At 41.7% G+C, this 25,850-nt stretch overlaps 1 protein-coding gene across 2 annotated transcripts in view; it reads left to right on the forward strand.

Moving 5' to 3' along the window:
• The window catches only part of HBS1L (HBS1 like translational GTPase), a 105,665-nt gene extending 80,874 nt beyond the window's left edge, over positions 1–24,791 (forward strand). For both annotated transcript variants that reach the window (XM_007672930.3, XM_007672929.3), the window contains 9 exons: positions 216–290; positions 3,256–3,373; positions 3,545–3,613; positions 12,731–12,835; positions 15,958–16,048; positions 16,480–16,588; positions 20,477–20,577; positions 22,141–22,285; positions 24,128–24,791. In XM_007672930.3, the coding sequence (XP_007671120.2) occupies positions 216–290; positions 3,256–3,373; positions 3,545–3,613; positions 12,731–12,835; positions 15,958–16,048; positions 16,480–16,588; positions 20,477–20,577; positions 22,141–22,285; positions 24,128–24,139 (825 nt within the window). In that variant the 3' untranslated portion in view covers positions 24,140–24,791. The remainder of the gene's footprint in view (positions 1–215; positions 291–3,255; positions 3,374–3,544; positions 3,614–12,730; positions 12,836–15,957; positions 16,049–16,479; positions 16,589–20,476; positions 20,578–22,140; positions 22,286–24,127) is intronic.
• Positions 24,792–25,850: the final 1,059 nt, after the last annotated feature.

Raw genomic sequence — 25,850 nt, forward strand, 5'->3', positions numbered from 1 at the left:
TACGGACATGTGGGTTCAACTGTACATTTAATTACTTGATTACTCTGTGAATAATTTTATGTCTCCCCAGTTGGAGGGTAAGATCCTTAAAGGCAGGGAATATGCTGCTGGTTTTGTGCTTTCGGGGCACTCAGTAGAGTGCACTGCACCCAGTGGGCACTCAGCAGCCACAGCTACTATAGCATCTTTTCAATGTTTTATCATGTCTCCATCAGGTTAATTGGCAGGAGGAAAGGTTTCAGGAAATTGCCGGTAAACTTGGGCACTTCCTTAAACAAGCTGGTTTTAAGGTAAGATTGTTTTATTTGTTCTTTTTTTGACTAAATGACATTTATTTGAATCAATAAAGCTGAAGCTAAGTTCTCATGAAAGGAAATGAACCCCACTCGCTTGCTTTGACACCAGTTGCTCCAGTTAAGAACTAGAATTAGGCCCCTTTTAAAGTAAAAGACATACCATTAGCTCAGACTTTTGCGTAAACTTTAGTTTTGGTGTTCTGCTATTTCTCCTTCCTGATATCATGTGTTTAACTTTTTTCTTCTTTATATGTTCTCATTTTCAATAATTGAGTAGGTGGTATGGACTGGGGTCAGTCCTGGTGATCCTAGCTCAGCCAAGACTTAGTGCACCTAAATCCTGCACTTGTTCTTTATTTATGCTTTTCATGTGCACCTCTGGGCCCCACAATAGAATCTGTGGGATGTTAAAGCACACATTTCCATTTCTCTCGTAAAATCATTTACAACTGTATAAGAAAACACCTTGGTAAAAAAAAAAGTTTTATGCACTTACCCTATCTGCAAGACAAATGTAGTTCTGTTGAACAATTTAATTTCTGTTTCTTTTGTAATGCTAATAGTATTTACCAAGAATTTGTTAGTAATTTCACCATTTTAAAAAAATGTAGCCTGGAGCCTTACAGATATCTGTGGAAATGAGGTGCCTGGGCTAAGGAAGAGAAGTTAGAATAGTAGGTGGTTGAAGAGAAGACTGGGGAAGGGAATAAATGACCATTTTTAAAATATGATGGGTTACTGCATTTCCACAAAGGACAAAACAAGAGTATTTACATATAAATTACATCAGCAAGGATTAAGGTAAACTAAAAATAATCCTTTACAGGAAAACTCAGAAACTTAATCAAGAGATTAATTAAGGGATTCAGAAGCCACCTACTCTGGATGATTTGCAGAACTGGGTGAATTTGGGATAATTTAGAGTCTGTCCAGCTAGAATCAGTGGGTGGATTACTTGATTTTTAGGTAAATAATAATTCTATCTGTTAGAGTCTTCCTATGTACCAAATGCTGAGCTAAGTGCTGGGGTGGATACGAGTTCATCAGACATAGTCCCCCTATCCCACATGCAGCTCACATTCTAAGACCGAGGGAGGAGGATTTAATCCCCATTTGACAGATAAGGTAACTTAGGCACAGAGAAGTTAAGTGGCCTGTCCAAGGTCACACAGCAGGTAAGTGGCAGAGCCAAAATTAGAACCCAGGTTTTCTGATTCTGAGGCCCGTATTTTTCCCACTAGGACACTGTTATGGTCAGGGAGTGTGTCTACGAACTCTGTTATATTGTACGTTCCCAAGTGCTTAGTACACTGCTCCGCAATAGTAAGCACTCAATAAATACAATTGATTGGTTAATTGATTGACATGCTGCTTCTCTGTAACTCTGTGATTCTACGATTCGCACCTTTGCTTTTAAAGAGAATATTTGTATTAGAGATGACTGTAAAAGGGTGGCTCTTCTCAATCAGTTGTAATGCAATGAATGCCAGGTGCTGCCAGTACATTGGCAAAGCAGGATGTAAATCAGTAATAATGATAATAATGGTATTTGTTAAGTGCTTACTATGTGTCAAGCACTGTTCTAAGCACTGGATATGTACATGTCCCTAATGTGGTAGAATTGTTTTGCATGTTTGTCCAGAACAGGATCTGTCTCTGTTTTTGAGATTGCATCTTGATATTGTGATCCTTTTATTTGCTTTTTGATATCATGCTGCAAGATGTTCAGAGGGAGTAGTCCTCCAGCGAGCCAGGTGTGACTGCATTGAGGCAGTCACCGTCTATTGTGTGCAGAATGCAGTACAAGACATGACCTTGCCTCCCTAACTGGGGAGAGAGACAGAAAACAACTTAGAAATAGGAGGAAAAACTCATATGTAAAATATGTGCAGTGAGAGTTAGTGAGCGCAAAATTGCAAAGCTGGTGCAAACAGTCAATGATGACTTGATTCATTCATTCAATCTGTTGTATCGCATGCTTACTGTGTGCAGAGCACTGTACTAAGTGCTTGGGAGAGTACAATATAGCAATAAACGGAAACATTCCCTGCCGACAACGAGCTTACTGTCTAGGGAGGGAGACAGACATTAATATAAATAAATGAACTAAAGATAGGTCAAGCTTCCTGAAGGACATAGGATTTCCGATGGACTTTGAAGGCAGGGAGAGTATGGTCTGGCAGATGTGAAGGGAGAAGCGGCTTCCAGATAGAAGGGAGTGAGACAAAGTTTGGAGTTGGAAGAATTGAGGACAAGGCACTGCGAGGTGAGATTGGGAAGCTAATGACAGAGCTAAGACTGGAGCCCGAGATTCCTGACTCTGCTCCTTGCTGTTTGCACTTGGCCATTCCACCTCCCTTCTGTCTCTACTAAATATAGTAAAGTTGTAAAAACGCAAAGAAACACAAAGTACGATAGGTATGGGACAATAAACTAAGCCAGAGGCCGGGAAGCAAAGCAGCATATGTTATTAACATGCACACAGACGTTTCTTCGTACACCAGATCTACTTGTGCCAATTTGTGGATTGTGTTATATAAGAACAGATTGTGAGAACATTCCCAATTCTTTGTGTTAAGTACAAATGGAATAATGTAAACATGTTAGAACGAAGTTTACTGTATTTGCATAATTATATCTTATCAATTACTTATTTATAGTAATGCTCCTCTCCCCCTCTAGACTGTTAGCTCATTGTGGGCAGGGAACGTCTGCTAACTCTGTTTTATTGTTAATTTTATAATAATAATTTTATAAATTCAAATATAAATATAAATTTTAATAATAATGATGATGATAATTTTTAAATAATAATTTTATTATTATTCTTGGAAGGTCACTTTCCAAGAACTTGACAAGGCACAATTAGTACGTTTGTATTTTCCTTAAATATTAGCATTATAATGACACATTTTTCTGTTTTGACTGCTTGGTTGAATTTCATCCTTTTTCTTAATAGGAGAGTGATGTAGCTTTTATTCCTACAAGTGGTCTCAGTGGTGAAAATCTAATTGCAAAATCTCAATCAAGTGAACTCACAAAATGGTATCAAGGACTATGTTTATTAGAACAAATTGGTAAGTATTACTATCAACTTTAAATTTATATACACCATTTACTTTTAATAGTCATTATATTTGAAGGGATGGTTTTCTGGGATACTTTCGAATATGACTATTAGATTAAGAATGAAGGCCGACATTAGTTTAGAATATAGAATATTTAAAAACAATCTTTTTCTCCTCCAGATTCATTCAAGTCTCCACCGAGATCTATTGAAAAACCCTTTAGATTATGTGTATCTGATGTTTTTAAAGGTAAGTATCATTCTCAGAGTTCTTTTGACCATTTTGTTTTAAATTATTTCTTTGAAAAGTGCATGTGTAATTGTTATGCTATAGCAGTATTGCTATAAATAAGGATATATTGTACACCAGGGTGTGGAGTGTTGGACCTTCAGCCTCCCCCAACCTTTTGTCAATTAACCAATAGCATTTACTGTGCTTTCTGTGTCCAGAGCACTCTACACTGAACTTTTGAGAGAACAGTAGAATTAGTGGACTGATCCATTGTGCTCCCAAGCTCAGAGATGTGATCCATACCCTAAAAGAACTAGCAGACCCCTAGAGAAATTATGGTTAGGAGGAAGTATTACACATATAAGATAGGTATATAAATGGTACAAGATTTCGTGATTACCGAAGTGCTGAGGTGTGGGAAAGGACTGAAGTGGTAGGTAGTTGGGTGATAGAAGGTGGGAGGGAGAGAAGAGATTACTTGGGAAAGGCCTTCTGGAAGGGATATGATTTCAAAAGGTCTTTGGATATGGGGAGAGGGGTGGTCTCGCAGATGTGAAAGGGAAAGAAGTTCCAGGTAGGGGAGAGAGTGAATTATAATAATAATGGCATTTATTAATCACTATGTGCCAAGCACTGTTCTAAGTGATGCGGGGGGATACAAGTTGAACCATTTCAACTACTTGGGGCAGTCATCCACCGCCTTTCGGTTTTCATAGTGATTTTGTAATCTTTCTCGCTTTCCATCTGATTCTTGTGGACTTCAGCATCCACACAGATCTTCCTGATGTCCCCCAACTCCTTCACCCCAACCCAACCACCTATTTACGCTTATTCCTCCAATTCCACCGACGTCCTTCTCCATCCCACTTCACCCACTTGGATAATCTCCCAGCTGCATAGATTCTCTTTGGTCATCTATCCTCCCTCCGTATCCCATGATACTCTCTACCCTGGACAAAAAAGAAAGTGGAGGCATGGCTGCCTCTCATATCCAAGAACCTGAGGTCATCTCTGCCCTAAAGCTGAATTTTCTCTGGCTCCTAGATCCCCAGCTCCCAGGATTCCAGCACTGTACTTTCATTTTCCCTAACAGCTCATGCCTAGTTGCAGTCATTACAGCCATTCATTGGTGCCACGATTGGCAGTAGAGCAATGGGCGACATGGATCCTTGACCTGATCTATCAACGGCATTGCAGTATTATTATTATTTTTAATGTATTTATTAAGTGCTTACGTGCCAGGCATTGTAGTAAGTGCTGGGGTAGATACAAGCTAATCAGATTGGACACAGTCCCTCTCCCGCAAAGGGCTAAAGTCTAAATCCCCATTTACAGATGAGGTAACTGAGGCAGAGAGAAATTAAGTGACTTACCCAAGATCACACAGCAGACAAGTGGCAGAGCCGGGATTAGAAATCAGCTCAGTTAAACTCCCATCCCCGTGCTTTTTCTACTAAATCACGCTGCTTCTGTGTTACTCTCCCCATCACTTTGAACAGTGATTGATTGAGCTTCTATCGTCACCAAACTGAGATGTGAAGGATGCCAACGAGGCAGAAATCAGAAGCCAAGTAGAATACTGAGACACAGATGGGAAAGCACTAGATAGTAAACTCCTTGAGGGCAGGAGCTGTTTCATCTTCATTTGCATTAGCCCATCCTTTGGGCAGCCAGGAAACACAAGTGGATGGGTTTCTGGGTATGCTACTGAGATGCTTTCTTTGCCAAGAGCACCTTTTAATCTGCTGTGTTGTCAGGCTGAGGATAGATACTCAAACAAAAGTAGACTAATTGCACATTCAGTTCTTCCAAACACATGTTTCTACACTTTGTTTTGGAAAGGACACTGTTCAAGGATTAGGGAATCTTCTTCTGACAACCCACCACATTCTGGATGAAATGTGATGTGATCCTGAGAAAAAATAGTACTGTGCATGTGACTAGTGGCCATCAAGGTGTATGAATTAAAACAGGGGCTTTCCTTAGTGTAAGCTTCCTCTCATTACAGAAGTACCAAATTTATACAATTACATTGCTGAACTTGGTTACTTGAAATAGTTCCCCTGAAAATGTTACTCTCCAAAAAGTCAACATTTCCTTCACTCCACGGAAACTGACTTCTCTAAGGTCACCACAACCTTCTTCTTTCCTAATCCGATGGCTTCTACTACATTCTAATCCTCTTTGACCTCTCAGCTGCCTTAGACAATGTGGACCATCCCCTTCTCTTGGAAACATTATCCAACCTTGGGTTCACTGACACTGTCCTCTTTGTTCTTCTTCTATTTATTTGCCCATTCCTTCTCAGTTTCTTTTGCAGGCTCCTCCACTGCCCCCGATCCCCTAACTGGGAGCCCCTCAAGGATCAGTTCTGGGTCCGCTTCTATTCTCCATCTACACCCATTCCCTTGGAGAACTCATTTGCTCCTACAACTTCCTCTACCATCTCTACATGGTTCGTTCCCAAATTTACCTCTCCAACCCTGACCTCTCTCCTCCTCTGCAATCTCCCATTTCCACCTGTTTTCAGAACATCTCTATTTGGATAAGCTGGCAAAGCCTCAAACCTAGCACATTGAAAACAAAAACCTTTCATCTTCTCACTGAAACCCTGTCCTCCCCTTATCTTTCTCATCAGTGCAAGACAGCACCACTATCCTTTCTGTCTCCCAAACCCTTTACTTTGGCATTATCCCTGACTCATCTTTCTAGTTAAACCCAAATACTTTATCTGTCACTAAATCCTGTCAGTTTTACCTTCATACCATTGCTAAAACTACCCATTCCTCTCCTCCAAATGGCTACTATGCTTATCCAAGCAACTATATCCCTCCGTGATTACTGTGTAACAGCCTTGCTGACCTTCCTGTCTCCTGTGCCTCCCCACTCAGGATCCTGTCTCCCCATTCCAGTCATTACTTCATTCTGCTACTTAGATCATCTTTCCAGAAAAATGTTTCCTTCACATGTCCCCAGTCCTCAAAAAACCTCCAATGGTTGCCCATGCACCTCTGCATTACACACAAACTCCTTACAAACATCATCTTCAGTGGTATTTATTGAGCATTTACTGTGTGCAGAGCACTGTACTAAGTGCTTGGAAGAGTACTGCACTGGAGCACTCAGTCTATCAACCCCCTATTATCTTTCCTCAGTGAATCCTCAGTGAGAACAGTCTTGTAGGGTATTATCAGCCCCTGTTTAATCCAAAGGGAAAACCACATGGAAGGAAATGATTCTCCCCATGGCCACTTAGTCAATTCTGTGCTGGACCCTAGAATCCAAAGCAAGGCCCGTGTCTCCAGACATCCAAGTTAGAGTCTTAGCCCAGAGAAACTGTTGCTTCTTAGGATGTGGAGCATTAGAAACTTGCCCTGACCTTAATGAATACGGTTCATGAATCCAAAGTTAAGATATTCACACCTGTTACATTTCTATAAAGATCCTGTTCCTACAAGCTGGAAAACTGGAAAAACTTGCTTGTGTGCCTTAGGGCCCAGAAGTGGCCAACCTTGGAAGTTGATAAGGAACCTTTTGGGCCTCTTTGGTGTCCCTCCGTGGAAAGGTTTCACCATCCCCACCGGAAAAAACAGACCAACTAGGGTGATCAGAGTGGTCCCTAGCAGGGCAGGGAGCATGGGTGTTGCTTATTTCAAACATTAGAAGTTAATGATGGTACTGCTACTGTGTCTCCTAAAGCTGTAGGGCCAAGCAGTTGGGACTTTCTTTGGTCAGTACAGTAGTTCACTTCACACTTCCTCCATTAAAGACTGAAAGTGCCTTTTGGGCACAGCTGGGCTCTCTTCCTGTCGCAGGTAGCTGTGCAGTTGCACCTGTGGTTTTATTACTCCCCTTTGAAACCTCATGCAAATAGAAAGTTGTATGTTAAAAGGAGAAGAAATCTAACTTAAATGAGTAAGAAATCATAGAAATTTCAAAATGTAAGTTGAGCACTGGCCTTTTTTTTCCTCTCTCTCAGCAAACACAGTAACTCTTTGCAAGAGTGCTGAAAAGTTTGAAAAAAATTGAAGTAACAGCTCTTAGTGGGTACATCCCTTATATTGATCATACTGAAAAGCTAAGTTTAAGCCATAAAACAGATATGCTGTCTCTGCCATTTCCTCTATCTGTAATTTATTTTAATGTCTCTCTTCCCTCTCTGGAGTGTAAACTCCTTTTCTCTATGGTATTTGCTAAATGCTTGCTATGTTCCAGGCACTGTTCTATGCACTGGGGTAGATACAAAGTAATCTGTTGGGTACTGTCCATTTTCCACATGAGGCTCACTGTCTTAATCCCTATTTTACAGTTGAGGTAAGTGAGGCACAGAGAAGTGAAGTGACTTGCCCAAGATCACAGAGCAGACAAGTTGCAGAGCTGGGATACCTCCTGGGCAGGGATCATATCTACCAAGTCTACTGTACTCTTTCTTCTAAGTGCTTAGTGCAGTACTAATACGTTGAATAGGATCAAGCTCAGCATCTGTTATAGTTGGAAGGATTGTTTTTAAACAATGCCAGGAAAAATAATGAGTTCATGAGTAGTGGGATCTTCCGTTCTACATCGACAGAAGAATTTGGGTGTCAGAGAGATACCCAGAAAGATATCAATCACCAATCTTCCCTTTGAGGAAACTTTTAAAGCACAATAACAATAAAATTTCTGCTTTTATTGTGTTATATTATGATTTAGTTATGATGAACTAATGCAACATCCTTCAAATAAAAAAAACTTCTATTAGAATACAGGATCCAGTTCTGTCCCAAGTTTGTAAAAGATATAGAGAAGTTGGAGGATGTCTATAGGTGGATCCACAAATGGCTAAATGAGTAGGAGCTGGGACAGGACAGAGAAGATTGAAGGTGTCGGAATTGCCAATCAACTGTCTGTTGAGCACCTACTGTAGGTACAACATTGAACTAAACGGTTGGTAGAAAGAAAAAGTATTCAAAGAGATGATCTCTGCCTTCAAGAAGAGATTGAGAGGTCAGTCGGTCAATAGTATTTGAGCACTTACTGTGTGCAGAGCACTGTACTAAGTGCTTGGGAGAGTACACTATTGCAATAAGCAGACACATTCCCTGCCCACAGTGAGCTTAGAGTGTAGAGGATAGTGTTATCTTACGCCGTATTGTTGAGGTTGGAAGATGGTGATCACTTGTTCTCCATCTGTACTCCTTAGGATAGGTTTGGGGAAAATTAGTTTAATAATGTAGAAATTGATTTTTATCTTAATCCCATTAGGGAAATAGGCTGTGCAAAAGATTAATGAGCAAGTCTATATAAACAGCTTCATTGGAAGTATTTGAGATGGAACTCCATCTGGGTTGAGTAAAGAGAGAGGGGAATACAGTACTAAATACTTTTTTCTAACATTTTGATTCTGGGATGTTTTAAATGCTAGGAGAGAAGTGACCCTCCTACATAAAAATTGCCTCTTGTGAGCACACAAGAAAAAGGCTCATGGATATCTCTCATTGCTATTTGTTAAGCACTGCTGTAACACTGGTATAGACACAAGATAATCATGCTCCACACAGTCCCTGTCCCATATGGGACAAATAGTCTAAATAGAAGGGAGTGCAGGTATTGAATCTCTATTTCGTGAATGAAAAAACTGATGTACAGAGAAGTGACTTGCCCAAGGTCACACAGCAGGCAAGTGTCAGAGCTGGGATTAGAACCCAGGTCCTCTGACTCCCAGGCTTGTGCTCTCTCCTCTAGTCCATGCTGCGTACTGTGTGCAGAACACTGTACTAATTGGTTAGGAAAGTACAATACAATAGAGTTAGTAGATAGACAAGATCCCTGCTCTCAAGGAACTTACAGTCTAGTTGGGGAGGCAGACATTAGCATACATTACAAATAGGGAAGTAGCAGAGTTATAGGCATTTATTATATAAATAAGTACCGTGAGGAGTGAGTATAAAAGTGCTCTAAAGGGTACAAAGCTATGTTTAGCCAGTGCAGAAGGGAGGGCAAACAGAATGGGGAAATGAGGTGTTGAGAAGCAGTGTGGTCTAGTGGAAAAAGTGAGGACCTGGGTTAATGGTGGTATTTGTTAAGCGCTTACTATGTGCCGAGCACTGTTCTAAGCGCTGGGGTAGACACAGGGGAATGAAGTTGTCCCACTTGGGGCTCACAGTCTTCATCCCCATTTTACAGATGAGGGAACTGAGGCACCAAGAAGTGAAGTGACTTGCCCAAAGTCACACAGCTGACAAGTGGCCGAGCTGGGATTCAAACCCATGACCTCTGACTCCAAAGCCCGTGCTCTTTCCACTGAGCCACGCTGCTTCTCTTTTCTAATCCCTTCTCTGACACTTGTCTGCTGTGTGACCTTGGGTAAGTTAGCTTCTGTGGGGCTTGGCTACCTCATCTGTACTCTCCCAAGTGCTTAGTACGGTGATCTGCATATAGTAAGCACTCAATAAATACGATCGAATGAACGAACAAATGAATGAATAAAAAGGGATTAAGACTGTGATCCCTATGTGGGACAGGGACTCTGTCCAACCTGATTATCTTGTACCCATCCCAGTGCTTACTACAGTGCCTGGCACATAGTAAGTGTTTAACAGATACCATAAAAAAAGAAAAATAATAATCAGGGAAAGCCCTCTTGGAAAATATACAATTTTAATAGGGTTTCAAAGATGGGGAGGTAGTGGCCTGTCGAATGTACCTCCCCTTTCTCTCCTCCAATTCTCTCCTTGAGCCCCTCCAATCTGGCTTATTCCTCCTCTCCATAGAAACTGCTCTCTTTAAAGTCACCAATGAGTCTCTCGACAAATCTATCAGCCTCTACTACATCCTAATCCCCCTCAACCTCTCAACTGCATTTGAGGATGTCAACCACCCCCATCTCCTGGAGAAATTATCCAACCTTGACTTCACTGTAACTGTCCTCTCCTGCTTCTCCTCCTATCTCTTTGGCTGCTCCTTCTCATCCTCTTTTGCAGGCTTCTCCTCTGCCTGCCCCTCCCTAACAGTGGGACTCCTTCAAGGGTCAGTCGTGGGTCCCTTCCTATTGTCCAACTCCATCCACTCCTCTAGAGAACTCATTCCCTCCCACAGCTTCAACTACCATTTCTGTGCGGATGATTGTCAAATGTACTCTTAGGGCTTGGCCTCTCTTCTCCCTAATCTCAATTTCCTCCTGTCTCCTGGACATGTCTACTTTGGGTGTCCCGCTGACACCTCACACTTAAAATGTTCAATATAGAATTCCTCATCTTGCCACTCAAATCCTTTCCTCCACCTGTCTTGCTCATCACTGCAAACAATACCACTCTCCCCCCCATGTCTTACAATTTTGTAACCTTGGTATTATCCTCAACTCCTCTCTCTCGTATGCTCCACATGTTCAGTCTGTCACCAAATCCTGTCAATTCTATCATAACAACATTACTAAAATCCATCCTTTCTTCTCCAACCACACTGCTACTACACTGCTTCACCCACCTTGACTACTGCATATGCCTCCTGGCTCTCCCCACTCCAATCCTCATTTATATTAATGCCTTTGTCCCTCTCTAGACTGTGAACTCACTGAGATAAAGGAACATTTCTGATAACTCTTCTTGTTTTTACTCTCCCAAGTGTTTATTTAGTATAGTGTTCTGCAGTAAGCACTCTAAGCACTCCAACAATATCATTGGTGGATTGATTGATACTTCATTTGGCTGCCTGTATTTTTTTTTTTTTTTAAAAAGTTCAATTCACATCTCCCCGCTCTTTAAGAACCTCCGGTGGTCTTTCCACCTCTGCAGAACTAAGCAGAAACTCCTTCTCTTCGGCTTTAAAGCAGTTAATCAGCTTGCTCCTCTACCTTACCTTAAGGATTTTCTACTCCATTTTAGCTTATGTACTTTGCTCCTCCAACACCAACCTCCTCATCGTACTTGATATTGTCTGTCTCACCACCAGTCCCTTACCCATGTCCTCCCTCTGGCCTGGGACTCCCTTCTCCTTCATAGATGACATACCACTGCTCTACCCACCTTCAAAGCCCTATTCAATTCACATCTCCTCCAAGAGGCCACCCCCAACTACATCCCCATTTCCCCTACTTCCTCTCCCTTCTGTGTCACCTACGCATTTGGAACATTGCCCTTTAAGCACTTGATAGTCACCCCTCCCTCAGTTGCACAGCACTTACGCATTATTTATGCTAATGTTTTTAATGGCATTTGTTAAGTGCTTACTATGTGCCAGGCATTGTACTAAGTGCTGCGGTAGAGGAAAGCTAATCAGATTGGACACAGTTCATTTCCCACATGGGGCTCACATTCTTAGCCCCCATTTTACAGATGAGGAGGCACAGAGAAGATAAGTGACTTGCCCGAGGTCATATGGTAGACTTGGCAGCAGAACTGGGATCAAACCCCAGGCCCTCTGACTCTCAGATCCGTGCTCTTTCCACTAGGCAGCACTGCTTCTCCGTCTCCCCTTCTAGATTCTAAGCTCCTATGACAAAGAACAAGTTCACCAACTGTATTATGATCTCCCAAGTGCTTAGTACAGTGCTCTGCACAAAGTAATTGCAAAATAAATACCATTGATTGACTGATGAAGGGAAAGGGAATTCCAAGCATGGAGGATGTGAGCCAGAGATAGGCGACGAAATAGGCGAGCTAGAGGTTCTGTGAGTAAGTTAGTGTTAGAGGAGCTAAATGTGCGGGTTGTAGTAGGAGAGTAAAGAGGTTAGGTAGGAAGGGGAGAGCTGATAGAGCGCCTTAAAACTGAGGAGGAGGATGATAAAGATGAGGAGTTTGATACAGAGATGGATGGGCCTTCATTGGAGCTTTTTGAGGACCAGGGAAATGTGTGCCGAATTTTTTTAGAAAAATGATCCAGGTAGCAAAATGAAGTATGGAAACGAGTTGGGAGGACAGGCGGCAAGGAGGTCTTCGAGGAGGTAGATGCGGTTTCGAGGCAGGATGGGATAAGAGCTTTGACAAATGTAGCAGCTTGGAGTGGGAGGAAGGGGTGGATTCACTGGATATGCTCAGTTGCTAAATAAAATTTTAACAGTTAATAGTTCTAAGATGAACTCATTACATTTCTGTAATAGAGTGCTGATTGCAAGAGAACACCTTTACATATCATTTTTAAATGTTGGCCCTTTTACAGACCAAGGCTCTGGATTTTGCGTGACTGGTAAAATTGAAGCTGGTTTCGTTCAGACTGGAGACAGACTATTGGTGATGCCTCCCAATGAAACTTGCACTGCAAAAGGTATCAGTCTACAAACTGTTTTCAGCTGTACAGCTTAAGCCCTGTGTTGAGAAGGCATTTTTTTTTTATAGCCACCCATTAACCAGAGAGTAAACAACCAGCTACTGAAATTGTGACTGTGTCAAAGTGATACTGACTGTTGAATGTAAAATGTGAAAACCTTAAACGAATTTCTTCTGATGTGACTGGATGTGTAAATGTGTGCATGGTATTGTTTTCTTCTACGAGGCTGATTCCCAAAGCCCCTTTGGGGGCTTATTTTTAATGACCGGAGACCTCTCCAAATGCATTTCAGCCTTGAAATTTGGGGATTGGAAATAATAGACTATTCCCAACTACCAGCGGAGTTGGGAATCAATCAGTCAAATCAATGGTATTTATTGAGCGCTTACTGGGTGCAGAGCGTTGTACTAAGCACTTGGGAACCATCACGGAAACCTAACTCCCAGTTGCGAAACAGAATACGTTATCGCAAGTCTTCATCTAGCCTTTCACATATTCGTAGTGTCATTCTTCAATAGTGAATTTCTTTCATAAAATGCGGCTCATTTTCCAAAACCCTCTCTTGGGGATTTTACTATTCATATGCCACTTCCATAAGGTTGTGATTAGAAATGATTAGCCTTAATGAGATCAAATAGAAGACTAGATTATTTTGAAGCATTGTGAGCAGGCTGTGTTTAATAAATCAGCCATTCATTCTTTCCCTACTATTGATAACTAACTTTGGGGTTATTTTGAATTGTCACCGTGCACCATCGAATGATAGTATCCAAATTACAATTTCCTGATCTAGAAAGCAGAGTAAAAATAAATTTAAGTTTTTGTACTGTATTTTAGGTCTTTTACTTCAGTAAGAATTTATGGTTTGAAACTGTTGAAAGTAAAACAATTCAGAAAAAGTGTTGAGTTGAAGAGGCTGGTCAAGATGTTATGTCTCTTTCACAGGTTATCAATCCAAAATTCTGCACACCCATCACTACACTGATTTCATAGACTAGATTATGTATCTTTGCATTTTGTTTATGGTATTTTTTTACTCATATTAAGCAAAGATGGGGGAAGAATGTAAGAAATCACCGAGTGCCTCGAATAATGAAGCTAGACCTGTGAAGGATTATTTGGGATAAAGAGACTCCTATCCACAAATTATGCTTTTTAACCCCCCTTTTGGGGGGAGTGGGGTGGGATTAGTGGCTGAACAATGCAAACCTCCAAATGATCTTTTTTTAATAAAAGGCAATTTCCCAATTGGAGAAGAGAACCAAAAACGGAGAAAAAAAGCAGTATTGTTCCTTTGCCTGCTTAGTAGCAAGGTTCCAATGTACCCTGCATTTTGTTTTGTTTGTGATCCCAATAATTGAAATTCATTTCATAGAAATCTAAATTACTTCATGCTAGCTGAACAGGAAATAATTTGAACACCAGCAACCAGTTCATTTTTTGATTGTGCCCTTATTCACTTATCCTTATCCTTGTAACTCTTTATTCTTGTGTTTTGGCACCACCTTTAGGTAGTTCAACTTGATCTGGTTTTCATGTTTGAAATCAACTGTTAATATATAACAAACATTCATGGGTTGTAGAGCGTATTTGTAAACAGAGGTATATTGGATTGCATGTATCAGTACATGAATCATTTTTCAAGATAAACATGAAATTTAGAACTCTAGAACATAACCACATTTTTAGCTAAGTATTTTGTACAAACTGTCACAACTTAAAATTGAATCAGTTAATGACACATTGCTCTATTAAGTCATCAGTCAATAATCCGTCGCATTGAGAGAATGAGAATTTTCTGTTCATCTTAGGAGTAATTATGGTATTCATTAAGCACTTACTATGTGCCAGGCACTTTGCTAAGCACTGGAGTGGATACAAGATAATCAGGTTCCACATGGGTTTCACAGTCTAAGTAGGAGGGAGGACAGGTATTGAAACCCCCTTTTGCAGATGAGGGAACTGAAGCACAGAGAAGTTAAGTGACTTGCCCAAAGTCAGACAGCAGGTAATGTTGGAGCCATGATTATAACCCAGGTTCTTTGACTCCCAGGCCCGTGCTTTTCCACCAGGCCACACTGCTTCTCTACAGAGGATCTTGTCCATTTCCTTTGACTACAGTACAAGAGAAATGACTGAAATTTCACAAGATGTTTCAGATGAGATGTAGGGAAGGCAAGGACATCAAACCAAGATTTTCTTCACTTCCCTTTCCTTCACCCCTTCTCTTCCCCTCCCCACCAAGGTCATGGCAAATGGCGATGACCGTCAGGTGTAGCCATTTCTCTGGAAAAACAGAAAATCTGAAAAGTTCTTGTTCCCAAGCCATTCCTCTATGACATTCTATTGACGAAAAGGCCCCCAGGGATAATTGTAGAGCTTGACTGCACAGACTGTGTGCTCTATACTCGAGCAATTCTCAACCTTGAAAGTTGTCCGAGGCAAGCTGTCTTCTGTATTTCCTTTCACACACCTACTGTCATTAACCCCTAACTGCTCCCTCCCATCCCCAAAATCTTTACAGCCAAGAGGGTGACTTGTTTGCACTACCACAGGACTGGTGAGGTGAAATGCAAGGCTCTATAGAAATCTTCACCACAGGAAAAAACACTGAGCTAGAACTGATGAGGGGACTGTCTGGGATCGTCCAGTGTCAGCCTGATTTGAGAGAGAAGGGTTAGCTAGATAGTCCCTGGAAGATCCCTTTCAGCTCTCTGTTTCGGTGAATCGGAAGAATTTAAAATACAGCCCATTCCGCATAGGGGCTATTTTTTGAGAATAATTTGATTAGGACCTGCACCCTGCAGGTCGTTTTAGTAGCTGAGAGTTTTTTCCAGTGAAAAAGCGTTGTTAGAGTCTTTACAAAATAAGTAGAAACAAAGCCTTTTATGGGCGGCTAGAAGACAGGTTAAGTCTAGGGTGGAGTCGAAGAATAGTAAAGTCTGGAGGAAATAAGTGTTTTCCTCTCTGCTTTCAGTCCAGCCTCTCACTACTGAACCATTCATATTGAAAACTGATGAGTAATGGCTGATGAGGCACAAATTGGCTAAACTGTGTTGGTTTGCGTAGCTCAGTCTCTAGGTATTTCACTCTGGACTCCTGTTCTTACTCATTTCCAGGAATAACACTGCACGATGAACCAGTTGATTGGGCAGCAGCAGGAGATCACGTTAGTCTCACATTGACCGGCATGGATATCATCAAAATCAAGTGAGTGCCGAAATGAGTTCCATCTAAGCAACGGTTGTTTTCAATGAAGAGCTGGGAAACCTAGAGGCTTTTTCACTCAGGGGTTCGTTTGAAAGTTTGTTTTGCTGCCAGGTTATTACCTTCTAAGTTCTCTGGTTGGGTAGAATTTGATTATCTCGGTGTTGCGAGGGAAAACAAATGCTAAAACGCAGTCTGCTTCCGTAGCAGCTCATTGCACAACGGCTTAACTCTGAGTGAAAGGACTCCGGCAGACTAAGAGGATGATTTAAGATTACTAAGGAACACACTTGGCTCCCCCTACGCCAGAAGTGAGGGTGTGCAAAAACTTGCTGATTAATTGCTTCAAGCTTCCTATTAATTAAACAAGAGTAAATGGAGATAGAGCTATTTCTAGTATGTGCTATCGCAATCACCTTTTCCTCCTCTTACAGTGTCGGCTGCATATTTTGTGACCCCAGAGAACCCATTAAAGCCTGTACTCGTTTCAAAGCGCGGATCCTCATCTTTAATTTTGAAATTCCCATCACAAAAGGATTCCCTGTAAGTCTGGGAGTGGGCTTTTCTTCTAAAATGTTCTGTTCTTGCTAGCTCAGTTCTCGTAAAGTAAAAGTTCTTTTTTGTATGTCCCTGAGAGAGTTCTGTCCGGTTCCTTGCAAACGGTGATTCTTCGGGAGATACGAAGCTGCAGTGAGTAATACGTTTTTAAGAGGTTTCACGAAGACTAGCAAGATTAGTCCTATTAGTGATTTCCTGAGGGATTATTCTAGGATAAATGGTAACTGAGTACAGTGAGCACATTTTTTTTTCTGCTTCTCCAGGAAAATCAGTAGGGTTTTGAGCCCTGAAATAAGTTTTTGAAAATGGAATATTGCTGGAGTGGGATAAACATACCTAATCTAGAATGATTAAGTTATAATCACTTACTAGGCTTAAGTGACTTAAGTCTTTCAGAATAGTTTCTCATTTTAAAGCAGTAGACCATGAAATTAAAAACGAGGGAGTGTTGTTGTTCTTTGCTTTCCTCAGAGGAGATCAAAGTGCTTGTGAAGATTAATATTCACAAAACACTGCAAGTAAGCCATGGACACCGTATGCCTTTGGCCAAGTATGATTTTCACCATTCTCCAAACATCAGTAACTTCTGGTTCCGCTGAACAAGGAGAGCGTTCATCAGGTTCAGGACAGCAGCTTTCGGGTGGCCCAGAAGTCAGCTGCAGAGCTCTCCTGATGGTTGGTTGTTAGTATCGGGTTCAAGTGGGCTAGATGCGGTCAGTTCCCCGAACACATGTATTCACTGTCATTTTGGATAGACTGCAACGGCGGAATTAGGAAAGGTTCTCCCTATGACACATCTGTCCGAATAGATCAGGTGCAGTGATGGAATTGCAGTCGTATTCCCAGACGTGGCATCAGTCGAAGAGTACATGCTATAGGGCGAGTTTTCCTTAATATGGGTTTGTGAAGAGAGTTAACTCTCACATTCCAAAGAACCGACTATTGTAAGACCAGGCCCCTCCAGGTCCTGGAACTTTCTCCTTTACTGCTCAAGTGTCTCAACTGCTCAACCTTGTCCTACTGGGGCAATCAATCAGTGGTATTTATTGAATGTGTAGGATGGCAGAAACTGGTTTGGGGTTGGCTATAGGGCTGAGTCAATCAATCAGTGCTATTTATTGAGTCCTTACTATGTTCAGAGCACTGTACTAAATACTTGGGAAAGTACAGTACAACAGAATTAGCAGATACGTTCCCTGCCCATAACAAGCTAATGGTGGAGAAAGTTTGCCAACCGCAGGTCTGAGAATAGAGGATATAGGAGGGTAGTAATTGATTTGCATTTTACAAGTTCGTTGACCCAGTAGCTATAAGGAAAGTTTCTCTGCCTGCCTGCTGGCAGGGAGATTGTCAGAAGATGAAAAAATGAACCTTCCGCATTATTAAGACTATTTTGAGCCAAGTAAAGTTTTGGAAACTGTCCTGTACTTCATGAAGATCATTTAGAGTGAAATGAGATTTATGAACTATGAGGGAATTACCTGTGACCCTTTTATTCTTCTGTCACCAAGGTTTCTGAGCAAACCAAGAAATCCTCAAAATCTCCAGTCAGCACAAAGTCTGACACATCCAGTTCCTAGAAAGCTGCCCTGGCATTCTTGTCTACAGTATTCACTGAAAAAAACCAAAAACAAAAATTGAGGGCATAGTGGTCGCCCCAACTTTATCCTGTGTGACGAAAGAGGTGTGTTTTCAAGGAGGTTGAAAATGAGATGATTCACGCAGTTCACTTCTGAGATTGTACAAATATGAGTTGAGTTTGTTTTTATAGGGTAGTACCCGGAGAAGAAATTGGTAGTGTGGTTACTTAGGTACTTATCATCTGGGAGTCTCATTTGGAAATATTCACTCCATTTGAAGTGTTCTGTGTAGTTATGCTTTTTGTTATTTATTACAGTAGTCACTGGAAATAGGCAACTTTAAAAATTAAATAATATAAATCTTCTCTTCTAGGAGAATTTGGTTCAGGAGTTGTACTCTGTAAATGCACATCGACTCCCTTCCCCATAGAAAGGGTTTGTTTTAAACTTGCAGGGCAAATACGTAATATTAGCTTCTGGGGCAGTTAAACTCGTTCATAGAAAGCAGCACATATTGCAAGTGAAAAGGGCGGAGGAGCGATTGAATGTTTTTACTCATGCAACTCTGTTTTGAATTACAATTCACAAAATTTTTTGTCAATAAAGGCCATAGAGAGGTCAATTGTTACCCCAAATAGTAATAATGTCTTCCTGTCTGCTGTAGTTTCTTGAAGCAAGCGTGAATCGAAAGTTTTTGAGCACTGCTTAATCAGATTCCTCTTGAATTTATCGGCACACAAGTGCCATACCATGAGGGAGTTCGCATTTCAAAACAGTCTTTGTGGGGTCCCTCCTTTTATCTAGCCCCTTTACGTTTCTTTTTGAAAAAAAGGAGAGAATGTTTTCACCAGGGAAGGGTGATCATAATTGATTGTATTTTCACTGAGTTCAGATTTCTTTTAACTGTGTAATAACTTCTGATTAGCTCTATATCTAATAAAGCTCACTAATTGAAACTACAGGGCATGTGGAAACCGGATTTTGAATTAACCAGATTTGGATAATTTTCTTGAAAACAGACTATCAAATCGTAGGCAGCGGTGCCCAGTTTACCTCTTGGTATCAGGTGGCTTTGTCATCTTATCACTTTCACTTCTGTTTGGCTGTTTCCCAGCGTCACAAGCAACATTGGTAGACTGGATCAGTGAGACAGAGGAGAATCAACCAGAGCCTAGGTAGTCTGGCTGGGTTGAAATGTTTATTGCACCTTATCCAAATTGAAACCCTAAATCCAACATGACTTTCAAAGTAAGGAATCCTTATTTCAATGATCTCACAGTTCAAACCCACTGTTTGCATTCCTCGTCACTTGTCTTCCAAGGAATGATTGATTTTTGATTGTCTTGTCTCGTTTTTTTAAATTCTGTGGTGGTCTGATGGATGTTAGCAAGCCTCTCTGTCCGAAGCAATCTCTCTTTATGTGGTCGTTTCAGGACCCTTTGGACCTGCAGGTGGCTTCTGTTTTAGCTACATGGGACTCAAAGCCACGTATTGCACAATCTCAATAAAGATATTAATATGGTGTTGTTAAGTGCTTACTATGTGTGACCCATGGTCCTTAGTGCTGAGATAGATAAAAGGTAATTAGGTTGGATGTAGTCCTTGTCGTCCATGGGGCTCACAGTCTAGTGAGGAGAATATGTTTTGAAGTCCAATTTTGCAGATAAAGAAACTAAAGTATGGAGGAGTCAAGCGACTTGCTTGAGGTCACACAAAAGGTAAGTGGCAAAGTTGCAACCAGGAAGCAAGCATTGCTCTTTCCACTAGGCCACACATTGCTAAAAAGAGAGGTCTTTCTGCTTCATTAGGCTAAATGATTGATGAATTCGGCAGAATTAGGTTGTTCTCTCAAACTTGATTAATCTTCACAGATTGTGGTGGATTTTCAATAATAATAGTAGCAATAAGAACATTTGTGAAGCGCTTACTATGTGTCAAGCTCTGTACTAAACTCTGGGGAAAACACAAGATAACTGGGTCAGACATAGTCCCTGTCCCACATAGGGCTCACAGTCTAGGTAGGAAGGAGAACAGGTATTGAATCCGCATTTTGCAGTTGAGGAAACTGAGGCACAGAGAAGTTAAGGAACTTCCCCAGGGTCACACATGGTGAAGTTGGGATTAGAACCCAGAATTTTCTAATTAGTATCAGAGTTTTGATCTGCAAAGCACCTATGGTAAGAGTTTTATTTTATTTGTCTCTGCATTTGAGGGTTTATTTCCCAAGTATTAACTGATAATGATTTTGCTGCAAGCAGATTTTTAAGCGTTTTCTTTGGATATTCGGATTTAGGTGCTATTACATTATCAAACCGTCAGTGAACCGGCTACTATCAAACGACTGATTAGCATCCTGCATAAAAGTACTGGAGAAGTCACAAAGAAAAAACCCAAGTGAGTATTTGATGTATCCATAATGCCAGCAGCAAACGTTTTCATTTTGAGGCCGTAAATAATCTCTTTTTAAAAATAGTGTTGAAACTGATGAAAGAAAGCCTCCATTTTCAGGCCGCTCCAGAAGCCATTTTCATTGTGTCTGAATCTTTCAAATCATTTTTTTGGAGTCTCATTTTCCATCTTATCTATAACTGCTACTGAAGTTTGACTCCTTGTGAGCAGAGTGGAACAACACAGTGATTTCCTCCTTCCTTCAGGACATCTCTACTTTGATCCCCTGCCGACCTCTCAGACTTAACACGTCCAAAACAGAATTCCTCATCTTCCCACCCTAGCTCTGTGCTCCCTATGACTTTCCCATCATTGTAGATAGCACCATTACGCTCCCTGTGTCACAAGCCCATAACCCTGGTATTCTCCACTCATCTCTCTTCAAGCCACATATTCAGACTGTCCCCGAATCCTGTCGGTTCAACCTTCACAACACCACCTTTGCCTTTCCATCCAAACTGTTATCAGGTTAATCCAAGCACTTATCCTGTCCCAACTTAACAAGTGCATCAACCTCCTCACTGACCTCCCTGCTTCCTGTCTCTCCTTCCATTCCAGTCCATACTTTGCTTTACTGCCCAGATCATTTTTCTAAAAACTCTTTTCCACATTCCCCCACTCCACAAGAACCTGCAGTGGTTACCAACTCACTTCCACGTCAAACAGAAACTTCTCACCTTTCTTTAAAGCATCCAGTCACCTTGCCCCCTCAATCAATCAGTTGTATTTATTGACGGCTTACTGCGTGCAGAGCACCACACTAAGCACTTGAGAGAATACAGTATAGTAGCGTTGGAAGACACGTTCCCTGGCCACGGCGAGCTTATAGTCTAGACAGGGAGACAGACATTAATATGAATAATCTCGTTTTGGGCAGGGAACGTGTCTACCGATTCTGTTAGATTGTACCCTCCCAAACTCTTATTACAGTGCTTTGCACACCGTAAGTGCTCAATAAATATGATTGATTAAATAATTTATGGATATGTGCATAAGTACTGTGGGGATGGAGGAGTGAATAAAGGGTGCAGATCCAGTGCAAGGGTGATGCAGAAGGGAATGGGAGAAGAGAAAATGAGGGTATACTCAGGGAAGGCTTCTTGGAGGAGATTCGCTTTTAATAAGGGTTTGAAGGTGGGGAGAGTGATCATCTGTTGGATATGAAGAAGGAGGACGTTCCTATTTTACCTCACTGATTTCCTACTACAATCCAGCATGCTTATTTCTAATGCCAAACCTACTCACTGTACCTCGATCTTATACATCTCGCTTCCAACCTCTTACCCATATCTGGCCTAGAACTCTACCTTCATGCATTTACTGTGTGCAGAGCACTGTACTAAGCCTTTGGTAGAGAACAATAGTGGTGAGAAGGTGGACCCGTTCCCTGCCCGCAACGATCTTACCGTCTCCGGTTCGATTCATCTGTTGAACTTCTAAGTCTCTTTGCTTTATATAATCCTGTGGATGTTGATCGCACCCGTTCGGGTGGCTCTGCTTGGTTTCCAGGTTGTTGACTAAAGGCCAGAATGCGTTAGTAGAACTGCAGACCCAGAGACCAGTGGCTCTCGAACTGTACAAAGACTTCAAAGAGCTGGGGAGGTTCATGCTGCGTTACAGTGGCTCCACAGTCGCCGCGGGGGTCGTCACCGAGGTAACGGAAACCTGAAGAGGCGATGCCGAGGCGGCGCGTATTCCAGCATCCTTGGGCCGTGAGAGAGTCCACTGGGGTTGATAGATGGGGATGGGGATATGGCGTTATGACAGAAATGTTGTTTTCTCTGTTCATTTTTAAGTATAGGCAGTGGGAGAACTCGGTTTGTGGCAGTTGTGGAAGAGGAAGCAATAACATTCTAGTCACCAAACTTAAGTGTTTTGCCCACCCAACTGTATTCCCTAAGTAAGGAACTAAATGCTAAATCAAAAGGGAAAATTGGGAAATAGCTGTCCTTGGAAAAGGGACAATATTCAACCAATAGAGGCTCCTTTGGCTACTGACTAGGAATTCTGGAATTGCTATTATTTTCTTAGTGCTGGTTTATTTGATTTTCTTTTAACCAAGAAGGGTGGTGGTGTCTCCTCAGTTAATTTAACCTGAGAAACCACTTTGACCTAAGGGCGGGAAATTGCATCAAAGTAAAGCTCGGCATGTAACGTGCAAAGCTTATTTGTAAAAGCCCAGTGTTTCCATGGGATTTTGTGTATATCAAGGAAAAAAAAAAAAACCTTTCCGGCAACCAGGTGTCCTTCCTGCAGGGCCTGATAGATGTTTTATGTGTGGGTTTTTTTTCCTTCCAATTATCTTTCATAAGAACGAGTTACTCAAGTCGGTTCTAATAGATCTTTGAGATTACGTTGGTAGGAAATTAAAGGCTTTATGCAGCTAAAATCAGGGATATTAAGTCAAAATTATTAAGCTATCGAGTCAAAAATGTTAGCATTTTTCTGTCTCTTTGTAATCATGCCATCAGTTTTAGATTTCCTCTCCTTTTAAGCAATAAAACACATCATCTCCATCTCCCAGAGCTTCGTATCTGATCCCATTCGTGTGTGGAAGCAGCACGGCACCGTGGATAGAGCACGGGCTTGGGAGTCAGAAAGCCATGGGTTCTAATCCCGGCTCCACCGCTTGTCTGCCGTGTGACCTTGGGCAAGTCACTTCAGTTCTCTGTGCCTCAGTTACCTCATCTGGAAAATAGGGATGGAGACTGTGAGCCCCATGTGGGACAGGGTCTATGTCCAGTCTGATGTGTTTGTATCCACCCCAGCGCTTAGTACAGCACCTGGCACATAGTAAGCGCTTAACTAACGCCATCATCGTTGTTATTATTATGTGCCAGGGGGAAAAGTAGCTCAACAAAGGCAGAGGTTGAAAGCCGTGCATCCCCAGCCATTCAACTCTGAGTTTGGAAGCGTGGGAGGCTTCCAGAACAGCCAGACTTGTGACGAGACAGTGTCCCAACCAGTGTAGACAGTAGAGCCCTTCTAGCCCAGCAAAAGTGCAACTGAAACCCCACAACGGTCACACAACTATTTGAAAAACACGTGAGGGCCTTGGAACGAGGCACAGACTTCGCTCGGCCTGGAGAAAAGGTCCGGAGAGAGACTTGTACGTTCTCTCAGAAGTAAAAACGATTGATTGGCAAGTCATTTTCGAGGTAGAGGAGCCAGAGCTGGAGGAGATAGTTGATTTGTTCACTCTTACTAAGCTTCAAGTGTGTCCCCGGGCCCTGAACTAATGAATTTGATTAGTATGCCAGGTTGTCCTTTAGAACAATCTTTCCAGGATTACACTAACTGTTTTCAAAAAGATAAAGGAAGGATCAACAGAGAAGTCTGAAGTAGGAAATGTGTACTATATACACAGATTATGATCTTGCTTGGGGGACTTTCCCCCGTCTAGTAATATTATGCCATAATATTTTTTTTTTTTTTCTGTTAGGAGATTAGTGAAATCGCAGCCAATGGTGGTACAATGTTTCCTTTTCTTTTACAGATAAAAGGATGACAAAGGGGCCAGAACTTCAACCATCTAACCAAAGGCAGTCCAATATTTAAATCTCCATTTTCAAAGAATCCAGTTACTCAAAGAAACAAGGTGCAATTAAGCATTTTAAAAGAGCGAACGATTGAAGCTACCTAGGCTGCTAGGAAGTAATAATGCTCCCTTCTTTTTGCGGGGTAAGATGCCAACTCAGAGAGGACGCTCGTGTTGCACCTTTCATTTCAGGAACTTCACGTGGTGTTACCCCGTATGAAATTTTAGCTATGTGGATGCCACTTACCAAGATACATGGACACTTTCGGAAAGATTTATTTGAATCAACATGAAATGATATCCTCTTCCCAGGCAAATGGCAGAATGTTTACACACTTTTTCGATTTGCAAATTTACTGCACATCCTTGGATGAAAAATGGCATAATTTGACTGTTACCTTTGGTCTGTTAAAGACTTTCAGATTAGCTCTTCAAAAACGTTGCTTTCGCGGGGATGGACAGAGCAGCATGTCGCGCTGCCTATGGAGTGTACCTCCTACCCAAAACGTAAAAGTCATTTCATTTGAACCTTTGTGGAAGCTGCACCTGCAGTGGCTAGTTTTATTTAAGAAATGTAAAGCAAACACAAAATAAAATACCTTAGTTTGAGCATAACAGAAAATGTGTTTTTGTCTCGGTGAAAAGCTTATTGAAGTTTAGCATTTCAGCACTGCACTCGGTAACGACCTGGATTTCTTCGGTGATCTTCTTCCGGGAGATGAGTGAGTATGAGTGAGTGAGTGATGAGTGGGATTTAGAGAGAGATTGTGAGGCAACGGTAAAGTTGCAATCCAAATCTTTTGCCCGCTGAACAATGAGATGAGAGATTAAAACAGAGAAGCAGCGCAGCCTAGTGGAAAGAGCACAGTCCTGGGTGTCAGAGGACATGGTTTCTAATCCCGTCTCTGCCACGTGTCGGCTCTGTGACCTTGGGCAAGTCACATAACTTCTCTGTGTCTCAATGACCTCATCTGTAAACGGGGATTAAATCCTACTCTTTCCTACTTAGACTGCGAACCCCATGTGAGACAGGCACTGTGTCCAACTGGATGAATTTGTAGATGCCCCATTACTTAGAACAGTGTTTGGCACCTAGTAAGGGCTTAACAAGTATAATAATGATAATAGTGCCATATGTAGAAACTCAACGAATAATGGCATTGAATTTTAGCACTTTATTTTCTCGGTGTCCGTTGCTTAGCATGCTGGGTACTGTCCTGGGCAAGTTAATAATAATGGTGGTATTTGTTAAGCGCTTACTATGTGCAAAGCACTGTTCTAAGCACTGGGGGAATACAAGGTGATCAGGTAGTCCCACGTGGGGCTCACAGTTTTAATCTCCATTTTACAGATGAGGTAACTGAGGCACAGAGAAGTTAAGTGACTTGCTGCCCAAAGTCACATAGCTGGCAAGCGGCGGGGCCGGAATTAGAACCCATGACCTCTGACTCCCAAGCCCGGGCTCTTTCCACTGAGCCACACTGCTTCACTGAGTTAAGCACATAATCATTTTTGGGGGGGGATTGCCATTTAAATAGACCATATTGATGCAAAAGACATCCCAACCCACACACTGAATACTCAAGACCATGAATGAACTATACATTATGTGGATTCATACGAAGCCCTCTAAACCCCCTTCTAGTAAACCTCACAGGTACGCTAAATCAATCAATTAATC

The sequence above is a fragment of the Ornithorhynchus anatinus genome, chromosome 2 (genome assembly GCF_004115215.2).
Source record: "Ornithorhynchus anatinus isolate Pmale09 chromosome 2, mOrnAna1.pri.v4, whole genome shotgun sequence".
NCBI classification, from domain to species: domain Eukaryota; kingdom Metazoa; phylum Chordata; class Mammalia; order Monotremata; family Ornithorhynchidae; genus Ornithorhynchus; species Ornithorhynchus anatinus.